Source organism: Lepidochelys kempii, chromosome 1 (genome assembly GCF_965140265.1).
Source record: "Lepidochelys kempii isolate rLepKem1 chromosome 1, rLepKem1.hap2, whole genome shotgun sequence".
Lineage (NCBI taxonomy): Eukaryota > Metazoa > Chordata > Testudines > Cheloniidae > Lepidochelys > Lepidochelys kempii.
Genome location: NC_133256.1, coordinates 211,791,756 through 211,811,074, shown reverse-complemented (window position 1 = coordinate 211,811,074; position 19,319 = coordinate 211,791,756). Strand labels below are relative to the sequence as shown.

General features: G+C 46.0%; 2 gene segments (V, D, J or C); both read left to right on the top strand.

Moving 5' to 3' along the window:
- The window catches only part of LOC140898634 (T-cell receptor beta-2 chain C region-like), a 131,958-nt gene that overhangs the window by 92,632 nt on the left and 20,007 nt on the right, over positions 1-19,319 (top strand).
- LOC140898651 (T-cell receptor beta-1 chain C region-like) lies at positions 8,486-18,402 on the top strand. The segment is given in 7 exon segments: positions 8,486-8,525; positions 11,900-12,232; positions 12,671-12,688; positions 13,485-13,591; positions 15,292-15,854; positions 17,036-17,165; positions 18,105-18,402. Coding segments are annotated over 5 exon segments (501 nt in total).

The following is a 19,319-nucleotide window of genomic DNA, read 5'->3' as shown; positions in this document are numbered from 1 at the left end:
GTAGCAAGTGCTTTCTTGGTGCCAGTGTTTTTTTCCTCAGGGTTTTTCATAACAACACCTTACTGTTCCCTAGCATCTCTCATTCCCATAGTGCCATATAGATGGTGCATAATGGAATCACTGTCCCAGCACTGAAGTCATCCATATTTGAGTGAAGCACAGCACACAGCAATACTGTGCATGACAAACTAGCTCAGGAAGTGAGGCAGGATAGTGGATCCAGTTGTACCTGCTGGGGGAAATTTAGGGAGCCTGCATTTATTCAGGATGGACTATGGCCAGGACTTCTCTTAAACATACAAAATGGTTCCTGAGTCTTTTAAAATGAGATTTAGTAGTTGAGCAAAGTGGTGACTGTTAGCCCTAAAGACTGATCCACAATAGGAGGCAAAACACAGACAGAAACAGAACAGGCCTCTCTCTCTTCTCTCTCTCTCTCTCTTCCCCTCCCCACTCCCTCCAGACAATGCAGGATTGTCCTATAAAATGTATTCTCTAGTGCTGAGTCCAGTGCTGTTCTAAATGACCTGAGTGATGGGGCCACCATGTCCCTGGGACACCATTCCACAATCTAACAGATCTGTTAGAAAATATTTCCAGAAATGTCTCCCCTTTGCTCAGTTTTGTACCATTTATTTGTGTACTTGTGGTCCCTTCTCCTAATTGAAATACATTTAAGATGTCTTGCCTGCAGCAGTTCCCCTAAAGGTACACAAAACATATCTGAAGCCCTCTCTTCCACCTCATCCTTTTATGTCTCTCTCCCTGTCTCCTCTTTGAATTCATGCAGGATACACTCAGTGGTGCTGGAACACTTTTTACACTGGGGGTGCTGAAAGCCAGTGGTCCCCAAACTTTTTATGTCCCACCCCCCTTGCCCCTGTCCATGTCTCCTCTCCCCAGAGCTGAGGCCAGAACCCGGCCATGGCTCCGGGAGTGGAGGGCCTCGACAGGAGTAAGGAGACTGAGGCTGGGAGAGGGACCAGCAGCAGGACCCCAGGTGCATGGCCAGGAGCAGAGCCCCAGGTGCAGGGCTGGCAGCACCGGGACCCTGGGCATGATGCCAGTGGCTGGGACCCAGAACAAAACCTGGGCGTGCTGCAGCAGGTCCCGCACCCCTAGTTCCCGCGCCTATGGATACACTTTCACTCCTGTACCTCTGACTGTCACACATACAATCTGAAACCTTGACAATTTCAAACCCAAAGTGGAGGAAGGTTTCCCTCTGCTGGTGCTCTGGAGAATTACCTCTTAAAGTTAATATCCAAGTGAAGCGCCAACATCATCCACAGGAACTCATGATACAAAGTTAAATTGAAACAAAGGGAGCAAAGTGATTGGCCAAAAGATCTCCAACTCAGAGGACACGTAGCTTGTGGGCTGGGGCTCATTAGTGACATTAAGGACATTAACAGCCACAAAGTCACTTCATTATTATCCTGAAAACTGTCCTTTTCCCTGACTACAAAAAACTTGACAACGGTTACGCTGCTGCTGTGTAGAAACCACAGCCTGTCATGCTGACCAATATTGTTTTATAGTTTCCTTGTACTTACTGTAGCCATCTGTTTTCTCTTGGTTTACACTTAGATTGTAAGCTCCTTAGGGTCTTTTTGTTCTGTGTTTGTGCAGCACCTGGCACAATGCAGTCCTGGTGCATGACTGGGGCTCTGAATACAAATAATGCAAATGCCTCTTTATATAATAATAAGAATAATAGTTGTTGTTATTATTATTAATAAAGTAGCAGTAGTAGTCCAGAGAAGGTCAAATCAAAGCATAGTGTTATAGAGACTTCGCTGTTGTGATAATGGTCCCTGTATTAATAGCTAGAGAGACAGAAAGGCAAAGACAGATAAGACACTGTCTCGTCACTGTCCAGAGACGAGACAGTGACAAATGGACTGTTCGATAATGTCCCCAAACAGTAGTTTTTTAATGTAATCCACTTTGACAAGGCAAACACACACAATTGTTCCCACAGGCTAGTGGCCCCCACTTGTGCAGAAGCATGTAGCTTTGGTGGTGCAGAACATTTGCTGCTGCAGAGATGCTCACATTTCACTAGTGCTGAAAACCCTTCGTTACTGCAGAGACGCACATGTAGCGCTCATCGAGCCAGTGCTTAAATTGGTCTGAAAAAAGTGTGTCTCTATCACAATGTGGGAATGGCGGCTTTGGTAAGACTGTTAAGGTGTGCCCCTTAACAACCCAGCTCTATTTATTTATGGAGGGCAAATCTGTGACCCCCTTGCGACACCCGTGTGCACACGCACACACACACACACACACACACACTCTTTAAGCACTGCATTTCACCAGCATCCCAAATGCCCAGCTGGATCCCCCTGCCCTGATGCTAAGTACTGCTGCTAGCCCCTCTCTCCTCTGCACACCTGCTGAGGCCTTACCGGCTGCTCCCTGCTGAATAGGCTATGTCAGGGTTTCTTGTGTGTGTATCGCTTCCTAGTTCTGGCTGCCTGAGAAGAGCTGGTCCAATAGGTAAGAGGGCTGGACTGGCTTGGGGGTGGGGGGTATGCCCCCTACTGGATGATTCTGTTACAGCTTTTTTATGTGTCCACCCCTTCCCTTGGCTGGCTCAGTGTGTGCAGGTTTTAGACTTAGCTGACATGACATCTTCCTTCCTGGGATGCACCACAAGTCCCCTGTAAATGAGCCTCTGGGGAAGGGCTCACTTCCAAAGGCTATTTTATGTGTGATGTAGGTAAACGGGATGTCATGTGACCTGACCTCATGCCCACTCAGAACGTCTATATAACGGTGGTGCTTCACAGAATCGATCATCATCTCTGTTGCTTGACCACATTACTGATCGTCTCAGGAAAAAAGTGAAGGACTGAATGGGCCACGGCGGCTCAGCTTTCTTCATGTTCCCAGATGAGATCTCTTCAGGGTAGGGACTGCAACACACAGGGAGTGAAAGAAACCTGCATTGCCACTGCCTGTGGTATGCCACTCCGAGGTTTGCCACTCCGAGGGTAAACAGAAGCCTGAGACTCCAGGGACGGTCAATCTAGCGCATCTCTCTAGCACTGCGCTCACACTCTGGGCATAAACACATACAACACAGCCCAGGTTTTCAGAGAAAATATCAAGGCTCTGGAAAAGCTGTGAACAAAGGCTCCCATCTGGCAGGCGTGCACAGGGCCTCATGGCTCAGTGCTATCAGATCTATGGTAGATTTGAACATGGGTTGCCAATCTCACAGGGAATGGGAAAGGCAGAGGGAGAAGGGGGTGCAACAGGAACACACAGAATGCTGTGGAGGTAGAAAATAGCTGTCTCTGAAAACAGCTCACTAACGAAAAAGCTTGCCACTGACTTATTCTAGCCATGCAATAAGGCTTCTGCTAAAAATATGTGTTATGAAGAGATGGCTACAGTTAGACGTAATCCTTCCTTTATACACACACACACACACACACACACACACACACACACACACTTTCCTCCACAAATGCAGTAACGGAGCAGCTGAGGAAATAGATTGTGGTTTCGGAGAAGCTCTCTGACAGTGATTGGCTGAAGTCCTGGAGGGGTGGAGCCTTGGGTGGGATTGTTTTTGTATGAGATTGTAACGTCGTGGGGACAGGGGGCCCACGGTGATACATTCCCTAGGGGGGCCTTTACAAAAACCTCCCGGTGGGTTTCCCGTTTGAGAGTGTACCAGGACAGCAATAGCGCAGTCTGCAGCAGGGCAGGCACATGCTCCCTGGGCTGTGCCTCGCGTGTGCGGCAGCGAGGCAGGTGGATTGCATCTGGGGCATACTTAAACCATTCTACCGCGCAGCAGGGACTCTCCACCTGGGCCTGATATGCCTAGAAGACTGCAGCACAGCATGGGTTCTGTCTGGGATGTATCGAGAGCATTTGGCTCCACTCCAGCGGGGAGGCAACAGAAAGATCAGCAGCTCTGCCTGCATATTCTACCGGAGAAGTATTTATGTTTGGTAGGACAGCCAGTCCTGGGTTGGAGCTAAAACATATGTGAACCAAACTGATTCAGCTGGGGTATACCTAAAACGCATGTCAGTGCAAGTGGGAGAGACTTTTGCTGATGTGATAAAGTCTTGCAATAAGTGTCCCTTTATTCATGTGAAAACCCTCCCAGAAAAAGACAATCCAAAACATAACAGAGACCTGATAGAAACATGACTTGCTGTGTCGGATGCAAAACACAGAGGCAGTAGCGATGTAAGTGTAAAACTCTGTTGGATCTTTCACTCTCCAGTTCAGCTTCCTTTGGGCTTGGCTGATCATAGTGACAGGCTCAAGGCTTCTCTTTGACCCTCCTCATTATTAACTCAGGGATGGCAGAAGTTAGACTCTCAGTGACTGAACCTCCTGGACTGTCTTTGGGGCTTTGGATTGATTTCTTTAATCTATTAGGAAACCCCATAGTGTTCTATCAGGGTCTTCCTAGGACTTTGGCACTCTGACAGTAGAGGAGATGAAATCAGGAGCTCTTTGCTTTAATTCAGGGATAAAAAGGTGAAAACATCACACTCTTTGCAAGCACCTGTTTATAGTTATTCCTAGGTTCCATTAAGTAACTACTTCATTGACCATTGTACACCCACTAGTTACAGAGCGAATGGCTGCCTACTCCTTGGAGCACAGGACTGGGAATCTGGAGCTACTAGTCACCAGGAGGTTCTGTTCTTGGCACTGTCACTGACTTGCTTGATAACCTTGGGCACATCAGTTTCCCCATCTATAAAATGGGGACAATATGTATTGATCTCACAGGGGTAGGTGAGGACTGTTTAGATCAGGGGTTCTCAAACTGGGGGTTGGGACCCCTCAGGGGGTCACGAGGCTACTACATGGGGGGTTGCGAGCTGTCAGTCTCCACCCCAAACCCCGCTTTGTATCCTGCATTTATAATGGTGTTAAATATATAAAAAAGTGTTTTTAATTTATAAGGGGGGGGGTCGCACTCAGAGGCTTGCTATGTTAAAGGGGTCACCAGTACAAAAGTTTGAGAACTACTGATTTAGATAATGTCTATAAAGCAATTGGAGTGTGAAATATAAATAAAACAATAAGAGGATCAATAAATAATGAACAGTGCTCTAGTGAATGCTAAGTGTTGCACATAAGCAATGTGAACTGTTTTTATGCCAATGGTCACTAAACCGGGGCTGAGTGGCCCTCACATCTCTGGGATTTTAGATAGAGTAAACACCTCCTATGTCTGTCCACATCACCTGCAGCATGTCCCTTTCTTCTGCTTATGATGCAGCCCCTTGTCACCGTGACCAACGATAAAGTCTATTTTGGCGCAGGCACAAAACTCACTGTGTTAGGTAAGAAAATCCCATTTTTCTTTATAATCCTTTGAAATCCCAGATCTTCCCCTTTTGGGAATAACCCCCCCATCCACGTCCCCCTTTGGTTATTGAGCTGGTGTTTTCCCAGTGTGCCAATTACCCAGCCTACTTCGGAGAAGGGACTAAACTCACTGTTCTAGGTAAGGACATAAAATTCCTTGTGGGTTGCTGAATGAATGTAATATATGTGGACAATGGGGCTGCCCTGGCAAAGAATTAGGAAGGGTGAGGGGCTGTGATATATTTGTGTATCCTAAATTTGCATTAATATAACAACCTCTGAAAAATCTCTCTGATCCACAAAGGTGTAAGTATTCCCCTAGAGAGCTAGTTATTCTGGGGCTACAGAACATTAAAAACCAACACATGCATCAGCACATCTATCCAGAGGGGACTGAGTTACAATCATGTTTTAGATAGCACAAACAATAGTGTGTAGGGATCAAACCAGAGTCCATTAACTTCAGTAACTCTGGTCTCTTTGGGATTGAACATACACATGTTTTGTCTGGGATGACAAGGTAACAAACAAATATGCATGATATTTTTAACAGACAAAATAGAACAACAAACAAACGATCCGTTTTATCCCAAGCTGTGCTCCCAGATGCCTTGTGCTCTAATTCCCAGTTGCTCTTTTTCCATCCATTGGGACACAGGGCCCCTAACAACAGACCAAATGGGGCAGACTTCTTGGCACAGCTATCCTAGGAAAAGGGATCATTTAACCAATGGGAAAGCTTAGTCCAATGAGAATCCAAAAATCCCAGAAGAAGATGCTGCTTACTGACAATAGAAAACCAGGTCTAATGCATGTGGTTCAAACACAATAAAACGCTTTTGGGGGATACTCCCATGTAGGCCCTCTGTTTGGATTTGGAGTCCCCAACTTTGATAGACAAAACAAGGTTGCCTTCATAATCCTGAAAAATGGCCATTGTGTTGTCACTGGCACACAGTTCTCCCCAGGGTCAATGTACTTACTAACAACAGTTTTTTGATTGCACCAGCCCCCTTGTAATGAGGATATAGAAGGATTACAGGTTATTGATGGTGATTTCCACAACAGGGACAGTCACAAAGAGTCCTATAGTAATTTTTCAGTGATTAATAAATCTTTATGAGATGTGAGTAAGTCTCAGGTACCTGGCCTCAAGGAATTCAAGGTGTAGGACCCAGATTGACTGCAGCCAACAAAGTTGCAAGGTGCACTTTGAAGATTTCTGGTCAAGACAGGGAAGAAAAACTAATGGAGCAGAGAGGGTCTCCCCCCGGTGCTTGCTGAGGAACCATTATTCTTACTGTGTTCAGGAAACTCTGAACAGCCTGGGGGATGGGACAAGCTGCTAAGGAATGATGTGGAATCACTATCTCTGGAGATCAAGGCAGACACTAGAAGCCCAACTATTGGGGATGGTTTAGGGACAGTGAACTCAGTCCTGCCACGATGGAGGGGAATGATCTGGAAGGCCCCCGCCAACCTTAAATGAATCAATATTTGTTTTAACAGAGCATAAACATTAAGTGAGATAAAACTTAGATGGGGGAGAGGGGAGAGAGAGATGACCATGAGCAAAGGGAAGGATTCTGGATGGATATTAGAAAGTATTTCCTACAGTGAGTCTGACTGTGTCTCCCATCAGTTGAGTCATTTAAACCTGGAGTAGATAGAGCCCTGAAGAAGACACTGCAGGGACCTGTCCTGCGCTGCCCCACAGCAGGGATGGATTTGGTGTGACCTAACAGCTGGTTTCCATCTGTTATTTCAATGGCATTATAATTTGCTGTGCCTTTGGTTTCTCCTTCTTTTGGTGCATGGCGAGGAGGGGGATAGATTGCAGGGTGATTCAGCAGAGTGAGTTTGGAGGTAGGTTTTCCTGCAGCTGCATAATGGTGTGAACTCTGAAAGACAATACTTCGGCGATGGCACCAAACTCACTGTCCTAGGTAAGAGAGAGGCCTGAGTTGTGTGTTGTTTGTGATATTATTGAGGTATTGCCATTGGAGACCTGACCAGTGCTTCACCTAGTCCTATGTCCCACTTACTGGAACAGGCCTCTGGTCCATCTAGTCCAGTGACCCACAGCTAATACTAGATGCTGCAGAGGCATGTGTGACCCCCACCCCATCCATAAAGTAGCTGCTAGTGCCATCTGGTATCATAGTGGCAGGCTTGACACCAAGCAATGGCCAACACAAGCCTTGGAACCTGTGGATTGATAGTTTTGGTGTTTTTACCCTAGCTGGTGTTATTGCATGTTGTATTCTGAGCCATATATGTGTCTAATTCATTTTGGATTCAGCCATGGGACTAGGTCAATCTCCTCACTCTACAGAGCAATTACATAGGGCCAAAAAAGATAAAATGAGATGGTTGGGGGGTTGCAGTGACTCACTTCTCGTGTCCTCCCTGGGCTGAGGTGTATTATAACATGAACACTCACTGGGAGTCCTATGACAGGAGAAAGGAAGAAGTAACAGCTCTCTCCAGCCATTTCTGAAGGGAGTAAGGAGGTTGGGGATGGGGGACTCGTCCCCAGTCCATGTGGTTTTTGCAACTCTCCTGCCTCACTGTGTAACAACCGTGAGCAGTACTTTGGAGACGGGACCAGGCTAACGGTGTTGGGTAAGTAACGGGCTACTGGCTCCTGGGCTGTGGGCCATGGGGGGGAGGGTAGTTAGGGAGAGCATAGCCTGATGGCATCTCTGGGACGGTTGCGCTCCACTACATTCTTCTCTCACTGACCCCAGTAAAATGTCCGACTGCCTGTCTGTCACTCTATCTTTTTCTTGATTTTCCTCTCTCTGTAATGTTCTTATTCCCTCTCTCTCTCTTTGTCTCCCTGTGTCTCCCACACACAGTTCCTCTCTCTTGTCCCTCTCTTTCACCCTCTCTGAGGGCTGTTTTGAGATAGATAACATAGGAAGGACGTTGTAGAATCATACGCTCCTCTTTGCCTCCTGTCTTTTGCTCTCAAATGCCGGAGAATAGTCTGATTGCAGTCTCCAATAATGCAATCTAGCCATGATTGCTACAAAGTTTCCTGAGTTGGGGAGCAGTGGGGGCTGGGCCAGGCTTTAGCTGTTGTGGGTTTTATTCTGACAGCTTACAGCTGTGTTCTAATACCTCTCCCCTTATCTTCGGAGCTGGCACTATGCTCACTGTTACAGGTAAGAGGTCATGATTTATCTCCTCACTCCCCTGAAGGACGCTTAAAAGTTTCGCTTATGCTAGTGACATGTAGCATTCACACAAGTGGAAGTGAGGGAAAACTGGCAAGACAATTATTCAAGGCACAGTCTCTACCCAATTGTTCTTGCTGTGAAAATAAGGGGGAAAAAAACAATGATCGTGTACTCACCCATCAAAAAACATTGACTTTGGCAAGTGGGTATATAAAATAGACTATTCCTAGGCTACTGTATCAATAGATTTCTTTCAGATTCTCTCTATGTGTCTGCCTGTATGTCTCAATCTCTCTGTTTCATTCCTAGTCCACCCATTTCTCTGGCCTTCTATGTTTTCTGTGTGTTTTGCAGTGTTGTTGCAGCTGTGTTGGTCCCAGACAAGAGGGGAGAGTTAATATCTTTTATTGGACCAACTTCTGTTGGTGAGAGAAGTCTGGTTCCAGGCCTGAAGAAGAGCTCTATGGAGCTTGAAAGCTTGTCTCTCTCACCAACAGAAGTTGTTCCAATAAAAGATATTAGCTCACCTACCTTGTCTTTTTGTGTTTTGTCCTTCTCTAGCTCTGTCTCTTTCTTTGCCTTTCTTTCTCTCTCTCTTTCTCTCCATCCCTCTCTCTTTGTCCTTCTTTTTTTCTGTCTGTCTCTTTGTCTTTGTTTCTCTCTCTGTTTCCATGTCTCCTCCACTCTCTATTCCTTGAGGGCAGGATCTATAAGCACGCTGAGCATTTACGTATGCCAGAGAGGCTTTGAAGGCAACTGAGAACAGTTTGTAAAACAAAACACTAATTATGATGGTGGGAACAGGAAAAGGGATCATAGCTCCCCCATAGTCACAGTATTGGTTATGGGGAAGGGGAGGCAGCTGCTCAGTTTCCTACCAGACCCCTACTACTGTGCTCTGCAGCCAGCACACTAAATTTTGCGGAGGGAGCCCATCTCACTGTACTAGGTGAGCACTGACTGTCGTGGTTAATATTAATTGCTGAAATAAAGCACCAGGATTTGGAATCCAAATTAAAACTTCCAAGTCAGGTTCCACGTCAGATAAAAACCTCCACTGACTTTCACGCACCCTAGAAATGGTTCCTCTACAGGAGCCAGTCAGACCCAATGAGCTGCGTGATATGCTAGCTCTCTGAAATGGACATATCCCCGTAGGATATGCTTAACCTATTGCCTTTCATTCAGTATGGTGCTTCCAGGGATCTTGGAAAGCATTCATAATGGAACCCATTTCATTAGGGGATAACAGTAATTGTAGTTTTCTGAGTGGTAGCTGTGTTAGTCTGTATCAGCAGAAAGAACAAGGAGTACTTGTGGCACCTTAGAGATTAACAAATTTATTTGAGCATAAGCTTTCATGGGCTAAAGCCTACTTCATCAGATGCATGCAGTGGAAAATACAGTAGGAAGATACATGTATATACAGAGAACATGAAAAAATGCAGTGTGCATTTTCATGTTCTCAGTAATTATATTGGAGCTGCAAAAAGATCAGTGATTTGTTTGATTTTGCTACACAACTCTTCACTGCAAGGGTTCCAACAGGGAGAAACTTAGTACTATAATGGTGGGTGCTTTAGAAATGCTCCCTGCCTAAATTTGTCACTTATACAATATTTTCAAAACAATACACAAATCTTAAGTAAGTGTAAAGTACTGAACGAAGTGTGCCTATGCATGCTTGTGCAAATGTATGTGTGTGTTTATGCATGATGAAGTGGTTAAGTCTTCCTCTGATGCCTGACTTGGCCAGTGTTGGAGACCAGACTGCACAGACCATTGATATGGCAACTTCTGTGCCCCAAATAAAATACATAAAATCCCAGCTGACTTCTACTGAAGTCTCTTATCCTATAGACTAAATGTTATTGAGCAAGTAGACCAAAGACAAAGTTGTATGTCCTCATCACTCTTGTCCCCAAATCTACAAGAAGGATATTCTTATTTCAGGGAGGATATAAATGGGAGGATAAAGCTAATTTAGGGTGAAGAATTTAAAAAAGTAGAGATGGAAATCATATCTAGGTCACATCTTGTCCATCCCCTAGTTCATTCCCCCCACATTTTCACCAATGCAGAATCGTTCCCTTGGGGTTTGTCCAATCCCAGTTTTACATGATTTAAGTAATGAGGCTTCCAGCATTTCTTCCCTGGGGTAGACTATTTCATGCTATTCCAGAACCTTGGTATCAGGTCATGTTTCCTGCCATTCAGGAAACATTTCATTTTGCTCATTTTCATCCCATTGCTCCTAGCTATTCACCTCAGGTGTCCTTGAACAATTTCTCTCACTCCTTGGGCAATGTGGAATTTCTCATCTTATGGGTTTTCTCATATGGCAGAGAGGTGCCTACAAGGAAGAGGAAATACTAGATACTGTGGCTTCAAAACTAATGCTAACATTTTAAGGGGAGAATAAGATGATGTGAGCTTATCATCAGTAACTCAGGGCATGTTGCATCTCAGAATGCCACGTTCCCAAAGGGGTGTTCTCTGTCTGTATGCCTCTATCTGTTTCCATGTCTCCACTCTATTCCTTGAGGGTTTGCCACAACAGGCCAGCCAAGTCAGGAAAAGATTCTACATCTCTAGCAGGAGTTTGGCACCTTTGTAATAAAACAGAGAAGCTTCTGTAAGGAATGTGATGCCCCTTTAAGGGCCAAGCACACATACAACAGCCAAAACTGAAAGTCAAGATGTAAGGCTGTGCCAGTTAAGGCTAAAGCAATGATCAGGAGTTGATCACTTTGGTGAGGGTCCATCTCTCAGCTCAGCTCCAGGGCTCTTCCTGGAGAGCCTTCCTCCAGCCAACGGGGGAAGGTTAACCCCTTTCCCGCCAATGCCTGAATGGGGCCTGTGAACCGATCACACTGTAGTATAATTCTGAGTAATACACTATTGTGTCTTATTACACCTCCCCAAAACACTCTGTAATTGCCAAGAACATATTGCTTCTTGTGTCTTACGACGCAGCACACTGCCCACAAGGAACACCCTGCATGTTTTGTCTGATAATACCCATGGATACTTTTCCCTGTCAGGATGGAGGAATGGGTTTGGTAGTATCCCTTTAAATAATTTGGGAATTTGGAGTCCCCTAGTGTGCCTCCCAGTTTTCTGTTGCAGAAGGCACCAGAACTCTGTCTCAGCCATAGTTTGTATGTAGCTAGGCCTGTTATGTTCTGATCTAGTTAGTAAACATGGTGCCTTGGGATCCAGCTGTGTCTGTGTGGTTTCCTTGCATTGTCAATGTTGTATAGAGAGCAAAGACACAATCAGTACCCTGAGGGATTGTTGGCACAAGGCAGGAGAGGGTTTGTGCAGGGCTGTCTGTGCCATATTGCTTTCTGTTCCAGAGGATGAGCTCACTATCACCTCCCCCGAAGTGGCCATCTTTCCTCCATCAAAGCAGGAGATCAAAGAGAAGGGGAAGGCCACTCTGGTGTGTCTGGCCACAAAGTTCTACCCCGACCACATCAAGCTGGTCTGGCAGGTGAATGATGCTGAGAGGGAAGATGGGGTGAGGACAGATGAGTTTTCCACTTGGCATAAAACATCAAAATCATACTCACTGACCAGCCGCCTGAGGATCTCAACCAAAGAGTGGTTCAACTCCAAGAACAGTTTCCGGTGTGCTGTGAAGTTCCACCTGGATGAGATCCAGTATAAAGTGATCAGAGGTGGAGATGGTGAGTAGCAACTGAGCATTACGTTATCGTATGAAATGGAAAACAATCAAAGTGGAAACAAAAGCAAAAGGAGATGAAAGAGAGAGAAAATAATCCTGACAGAAATACAAAGAGAAAGACAGTGTCATCTGCAAATGTGCAGGTTCATGGACACACATATACATGTACATGTATGAGTATGTGCCAGGACTATATGTGTATGTTCACAGGGATACATATTTGCATGTGCATAGTCTTTTTATACGTGTATATAGTCAAGTACATTTTCATAGCTCTCTATAGAATTTAGCTAAGAAACACTCGGAAGAGTCTATAATCTAAATAATATGAGTAAGTACCACTAATACCATCAGTATGTAACATCCCAGAAACTCTGAAGCCTGTATTCTGTCAGCTCTGAGGAAAGCTGTGACTTACAATCCTTTCTTTGCCTTTCAGGATGTGGCATCACTGAAGGTAGGCATTTCCTCTCACTGCCTCTATCTCTCCAGGAGTTTAAACTCCCTTACTAGCAGACACTATGTACAGGGTGTGTCAGGAAGGGTTTAAGGCCACAAGGGACCACCGGATCATCTATTTATGAATATCACAGGCCACCAACACCACCCAACACCGCCACACTAAAGCCAACAACCAAAATTAGACCAAAGTACTACAGCCCACAGGAGACTAGACTAGTACGTGGAGGAAATGTGTTATGTTTCTCTGCGCTAAGAGAGAAGCAAGAACTTCCAGCCTAAAATGTCCGGTATAGTATATGAAGAAAAGATAACTAAAAAGTACAAAAGAAAAACCTGCATGTGAGAGACAGTGCACTGAGATTGCCACCTGCGGGGGCTCCCTTTGTAAATTTCACAAAAGGGATCATGGGACCTTCGTCATCCAATCAGATTTGCTCCCTCGGTCTTCCCTCTCCTTCAGTATAATTATGAACAGCAGATATCTTCAGATTGGAAAGTTACCGGCTTAGTCATTACTCATAGAAGGCCCATCTATGAAACAGGTATTTTCCCAATGGCTCCGTGAGTCATTAAAAGCATTAAAGAGCCAGTGAATATCAGGAATATAAATACAAATGCCATGCTATTCAGCTTTGAGTGCCTGGTGTAATCAGATATCCAGCCCAGTTTTTCAGTGATGTATAGTAAGACCTTCTATTCCTCGCTGTGGATTTCTTATTCGACTGTTGATACTCTAGATGCAGATTCCCCAGATTATATAATTCCATAAATAATCAGTGTTTGATTTACAGACTCCTACATGCGATCTGGCAACTCTACAAAGCTCACCTACCTGGTGCTCTTGTGGAAAGCCATGCTCTACGCCTTGCTGGCGAGCACTCTGGTGTGGAGAGTCAAGGTAGGCTGGCCATTGGTTTTTGTTTGGGTTGGCAAAATCAGAGGTTCAAGGATGCAACAGGGACATTGGATGCAGAGAATGCTAGCAATGGGCAAAGACCTACAATCTTATCCTTCCTTCTCCCAGCCATTGCAAGGTTGTTTTCCATATATTCTGCAGGGCTTTGTCCAGTCTAGTATAATGTCCCAAACAATGAGGTTTCCACCACTTCCCTTTCACAGTCTAATAGAAACTTGCTGTTAGGAAACGTTTCCTGATACCCAACACAAATATTCCTTTTCAGGGTACTTGTTAACACATGAGGAAAGCTCAAAAGAATTAACTATAGCTTCTCCAGAGTATGACTAAGGTGGCCATGTTAACATTCTACGTGTATTGGAAAGAGTGCACCTGAAGAGGAATAGCTAAGTGGTTTCTGAGGAGATCCTGGGGTTAATGGGATGAATTTGAATACAGGGGGGAGTTTTGACTGTTGAATGATGTTCGGTTGAATGATCTCCCTGAGGGGTGTGGTGGAAGCACCATTACATGACTCATTTAAACCTCAGGTTGGACAAAGCACTAGAACATAGACCTTATGGACTGATCCAGGGAGTTATAGACAGATGGGCACAATGTATTGAGTCATTGTTCTGTGTTTGTACAGTGCCTAGCATAGTGGGTTCCTGGTCCATGACTGGGGCTCTTAGGCACAATGGCAATACAAACAATAAAAAATAATAATACACTTGTGTGATGGCACTGGACTTTTTCACAGCATTTTGGACGACTTTTGTATGTGGCTCAGTTTCCCGTATGTGGGGCATGTTTAAATAGGTGGGAGGAAAAGTGTAGTTACTTGTTGCAGAGACCCAGAGATATAGGTGTAACTGATGCCAAGCTGCCTAGGTCCCCTGTCCCCATGCCCATGGATTATCCCAGAAGACACTGGCCGCTCCACTCACTCAGACATTTGGTACCTTGCAACAAACGACCATGGATCAGCCACCCTCCTTAGGAAGCCAGCTGGGTGTGACCAACTGGAGAACAAAGGACTGGGGAGGGACCAGGGGGGTTGTATTGTGTGGGCTGCTGGAGTCAGAGGGAAGCTTCTGGACTGGGACTAAAGAGGGGTCAGAGGGCTCTGGGTTCTAGACTGACCCAGATGGACTTTGCTGTAAATTTCCATTCTCTGTGCTAACTAAGGACTTTCTATGCTGGCTGAGAGTCACAGCAGAGTCGGGAAGTTGGGGGTGCATTGCTCCCTTTGGGTGTGTAAGTCTCCCTCATGTGTCCAACTCAGGTGGACTCACTGAAGGGAGCTCACGGCATGAAGCAGGGGTGCTGAAGGCTCTGAGGTTGGGTCCCAGGAGGCGATAAAGCCGAGTGGCTTACCCCAGTAAGAGAGTGTGACCCTAAGGGGGCTGACACACTGAAGGGATCCTCCCAGGGACTGTTCCAGATCTGTTTGAGAGCACCAGACCTGTGGAACCGTGACAACTTGTGAAAAGTTGGGTGTAAAACTCTACCAAATCAGAATGGCAGTGACACCAGATGTAAGGCAGTGAAGACTCTACTGAAAACAAACAGGGGAAGTGCACTGGGCCAGATGATGCACTGACTGTTTTGAATTGCTCTGTGATGCACAGCACCTTGTGAATCTGGACCATTGTTTCTATAGGGTGGTCACTTTTGTTTGTGTTTTTCTTTCTTCTGTTTAGGCTGGTGACAAGCTGAGCAGAGAATAAACTGGGACTCGTCTCCAGCACCTCAGGAGGAACACAGCTAAATTTATCTACTGCCCCGAATCCTCCAGGGAGAAGGATTTTGCTTCTGCCTGCACCCTGCCTATATTCCATTCCTTGGAGGGGTTTGATGGGTCGAGTAGTTCCTCTCTATCCATCTCTCTCAGTAGTCACTGATGGCTCCCCCTTCCCCCAGAGCTTTAAAAGCTAGATAGCTACTCATTGTGAGAGACTGAGGGGGCTGCCCCCTGAAGCCGTAATAAAGTCTTGGTTTCTTTTCATTTGAAAAACCTGAGTTTGTGTCTTTTCTCTGATAGCTACAGGGCTGGAGTCTACACACTACAGCATGCAATGACACACATCATCATGCAGAGCCCACGTTAATCTGCATTCATTGACCGGGATTAGAAAAGTATCTCATCTGCAGTTAGGAAAATACAGGGGTCTTCGAGTTCTCATGCATCCGGATATACACTGAAGTTCCACCCACAGTCCTTGCTGACCTCCTTCCTGGAATAAAGTGGTATAATATTGTCAAGGTCCTTCTTTTTCAGCTTTGGTTTTGTTTTTTAATTTCCTGGGAATGTATTTGTGTTTATTCAAAAATTTAAAAAAACATGAGAAAATCAGTAAAAACCAAAAATGAAGGGCAGTGGGTGAGTAGGGGAAGAGTGCTCAATACTCACATGGAGGGGAGGGGAGGGGTGCCTGGTACTCACAGGGTGCAGTGGGCAGGGTGTGGGGGAGGGTACTTACCCTAGGAAGCCTTCCACTCCTTGCTGCGGTCAGGTGGTCTCAGCTTCTGGGACCCAGCTCCCTGCCCCTCTCACTCTCCTACTGTGGAGAGGAAGCAGTTGGGGCTGCGCAGAAGTGCCAGGATCAGGAGGGGATCAGGAGGCTGCACCCCTATAAGTACGGATCCCTCTGCTGGACAGAGCCCCCTGCTGACCCCAACCCTTCAGCACAACCCCATCCGGTTGCCCTGCACAGGCTCTGTCCAGCAGGGGAAGTGGATGGGGCTGTGTGCCCTGGGCCATGCTGAAGGGCTAGTATCATGAGAGGAGCGTCTCCAAAGCAATGCCAGGTGTGAAAAAGCCAAAATCTGAGTGAAAATCAGTAAAACCAAAATACTGGCTTTTTGCACACCTGGGAATTTTTCAGCGAAAATCAATAAATAGCAAAAATGAAGGGCCTTGAATACTGTATCATTAGGTGCTTTATTATTTATATCTAAGATTAGACTGTTAGCTCTCCTGGGCATGGATTATATCTTTCTATTTGGCAAGGTACCTTACATAGTTTGGACAAAGTAAAAAATAATAATAATGAGATGTATTGCAGTTTCCTTTGAAGCTTTCAGCATTTACCCTATCAGAGACAGGATAGCAGACGAGAGGGTCATTGTATGCCTAGATGGCATTTTCCCAGGGCTTTGCAGTTGGGGAAGCTATACAAAGACCAAGACCCTCAGAGGTCTTTAGGCGCCTACTTTCACTTACCTACTGAAAAACTATGGAAAATGTCCTATTTGAAGACTGTGCTTTTTTTCTTCTCTTCTGCTTTGTTCTATATGAGCAAAGGAATGGATGGCCTCAGGTGGATCAGGGTAGGAACATCTTGGGCCCAGTTCTCCCTTGCACCAGATATGAGCTGAGCATAGGGAACAAGGGGAAGGGGAAAAAGATGGCTTTACACCACTTCTGTGCCTTTTGTATTTTAGGCCAGGCCCAGCCATGGATGGCATAAGGGCAGGCACAGAAACTAGCCTGTGGATGCCAGGACCAAGGGGTGAAAGTAGATCAGAGAGCTGGAATAGTAAAAAGGGACAAGCTGGGAGACAGCTGAAGCAGGTACAGTAACTCCTCACTTAAAGTCATCCCGATTAATGTTGTTTCATTGTTACGTTGCTGATCAATTAGGGAACATGCTCGTTTAAAGTTGGTCAGTGCTCCCTTATAACGTTGTTGGGCAGCCGCCTGCTTTGTCCACGGCTTGCAGAAAAAGCAGCCCGTTGGAGCGGGGCTTGGAACCAGGGTGGGCCGGTAGCCCCACTATCAGTTTCCCTAAGCTCCCTGTGCGGCAGCCACCCAGCAGGCTATCAATTGCCCGGCAGTCCAGCTGTCCCTCCCCCCACTGCCGTGTGCTGCTCCAGGGAACCTCCTGCTTGCTGTGCAAGGGAGGGGGGGAAGGGGTGCTAATGTCAGGGTATCCCTCTCCCCCTGCTCCTTCCCCCCGCTCCTTTACCCCATACACAGAGCAGGACACGACAGGGCTCAGGACCTGGCAGCAGCTGCTGTCTCAACTTGCTGATCTACTTAAACAGGCACTGTACTTAGAGTGAGGCCAGCGTTCACGTCTCTCTCTTACACACGGTGCGGTGTGTGTCTCTGTCTCTCTCTGCCGCGCTGTCTCCGCTCCCTCCATTCGTGCTGCCTTGTAGAGTGTGAGGCTACATTAATAACAATGTCTTAACCCTTGAGGGCTCAGCCAAGTGCTAGGTCATCATTTAGCAGTAAGACATTCATATCCCACCCTCTTCCACCCTCTGGCTCCACCACCTCAACCAAGCTTCACAATCATCATTACTGTGTACAGTATTAAATTGTTTAAAACTTATATTATATAAAATATAGTCTTTTGTCTGGTGAAAAAAATTTCCCTGGAACTTAACCCCCTCTATTTACATTAATTCTTATGGGGAAATTGGATTTGTTTAACACTGTTTCGCTTAAAGTAGCATTTTTCAGGAACATAACTACAACATTAAGCGAGGAGTTACTGTACTTTAGTCTCCATTCTGTGCTCCAGTAAGACCCACGCAAGATGCCTGACTTCCAGCTGTATAGACAGTGCAAGCCAACCAAAGGACTCAGAAGCAAATTTCTAGCTAGTGAGCCAGCCACGATCTGAACTTCCTGCAAAAAGGTGACACCTCACCCAAGCATCCTTCAAGACCACTAAGGGCAGACAGACAGCCAAACAGACAGTGCTCTCCTTGTTCTATTGTGACTGGACATCCCTTGTGCAATTATTTGATGTAATCTCTCCAGGATACATCACTGGGCCAGGGGGACTATGTACAGGATAACTACTTAACAGCCACTGTCTAGTAACCCTGCTTACATGTGTGGTTTTGTCATCGTCCACCAAGTAGCTCATGAACGTGTTTGGCTACATTCAGTGTTTTGGATTGTTACTATGGGGTAAGTCTCTGCTTTTGTCTAGGGAGCCAACTGGGACAGGGTACTCTGCCTCCAACGCTAGCAAGCGGGAATGGGGCCCTGTACTAGGAAGCCCATGGCTATTCCTCAAAACCTCATGGTGTGTACAAGCCAAGAGGTGGAGAGGAAGGGCAACTAACCAAGGAGGGAGTGAGGATGGAAATGCACCGGTACCATGGCCTGTGGGTGCCACAAAAACACACATGAAACTTGGAGTGACACTGTCTGGTGTGTGAATGTGCCATGGGACACAGAAGTATGTGGGCCAATGCAACTGCACAGGTTACATAGCCCTAAAGTTGCCACAGCATGGGACCTCCAATTATTAGAAATAATTAGTATCTTCACTTTACCACTCAGCTCTAGCCACACTGTTTTACCCAGCAATATGGTGGGACACTGGGGTCAGTGTTGACTTACATGGGAGAAAGTCACCTCCTGAGTCACCCACACCCTTTCTTGCAGCCCTGCACCCCTTAGCACCATGCAGGGACCTTTGGGTCAATGCTGACTTACAGGAGAAAAGGCCCCTTACTGAGTCACCCAAACCACTCCCTGTACCAATTGCTTTTTCCTTGAAAGTCTTCTGTCTAAGTACTGACCCTTCCTAGCATGAGAAACCTGACACAATCTTAGCCCAAGTCAGTTAGCCTGAAGATGGGGGAAGGGAGCCAAGAAGATGTGTGGTGGGGAGCAGCAGAGAGCTGGGAGGATGTGGTGAAGGTAGAGAGCATAGCAGATGAGGGGAGGAGCTGTTCATATTGTGTCAGTGCAGAATTGAAA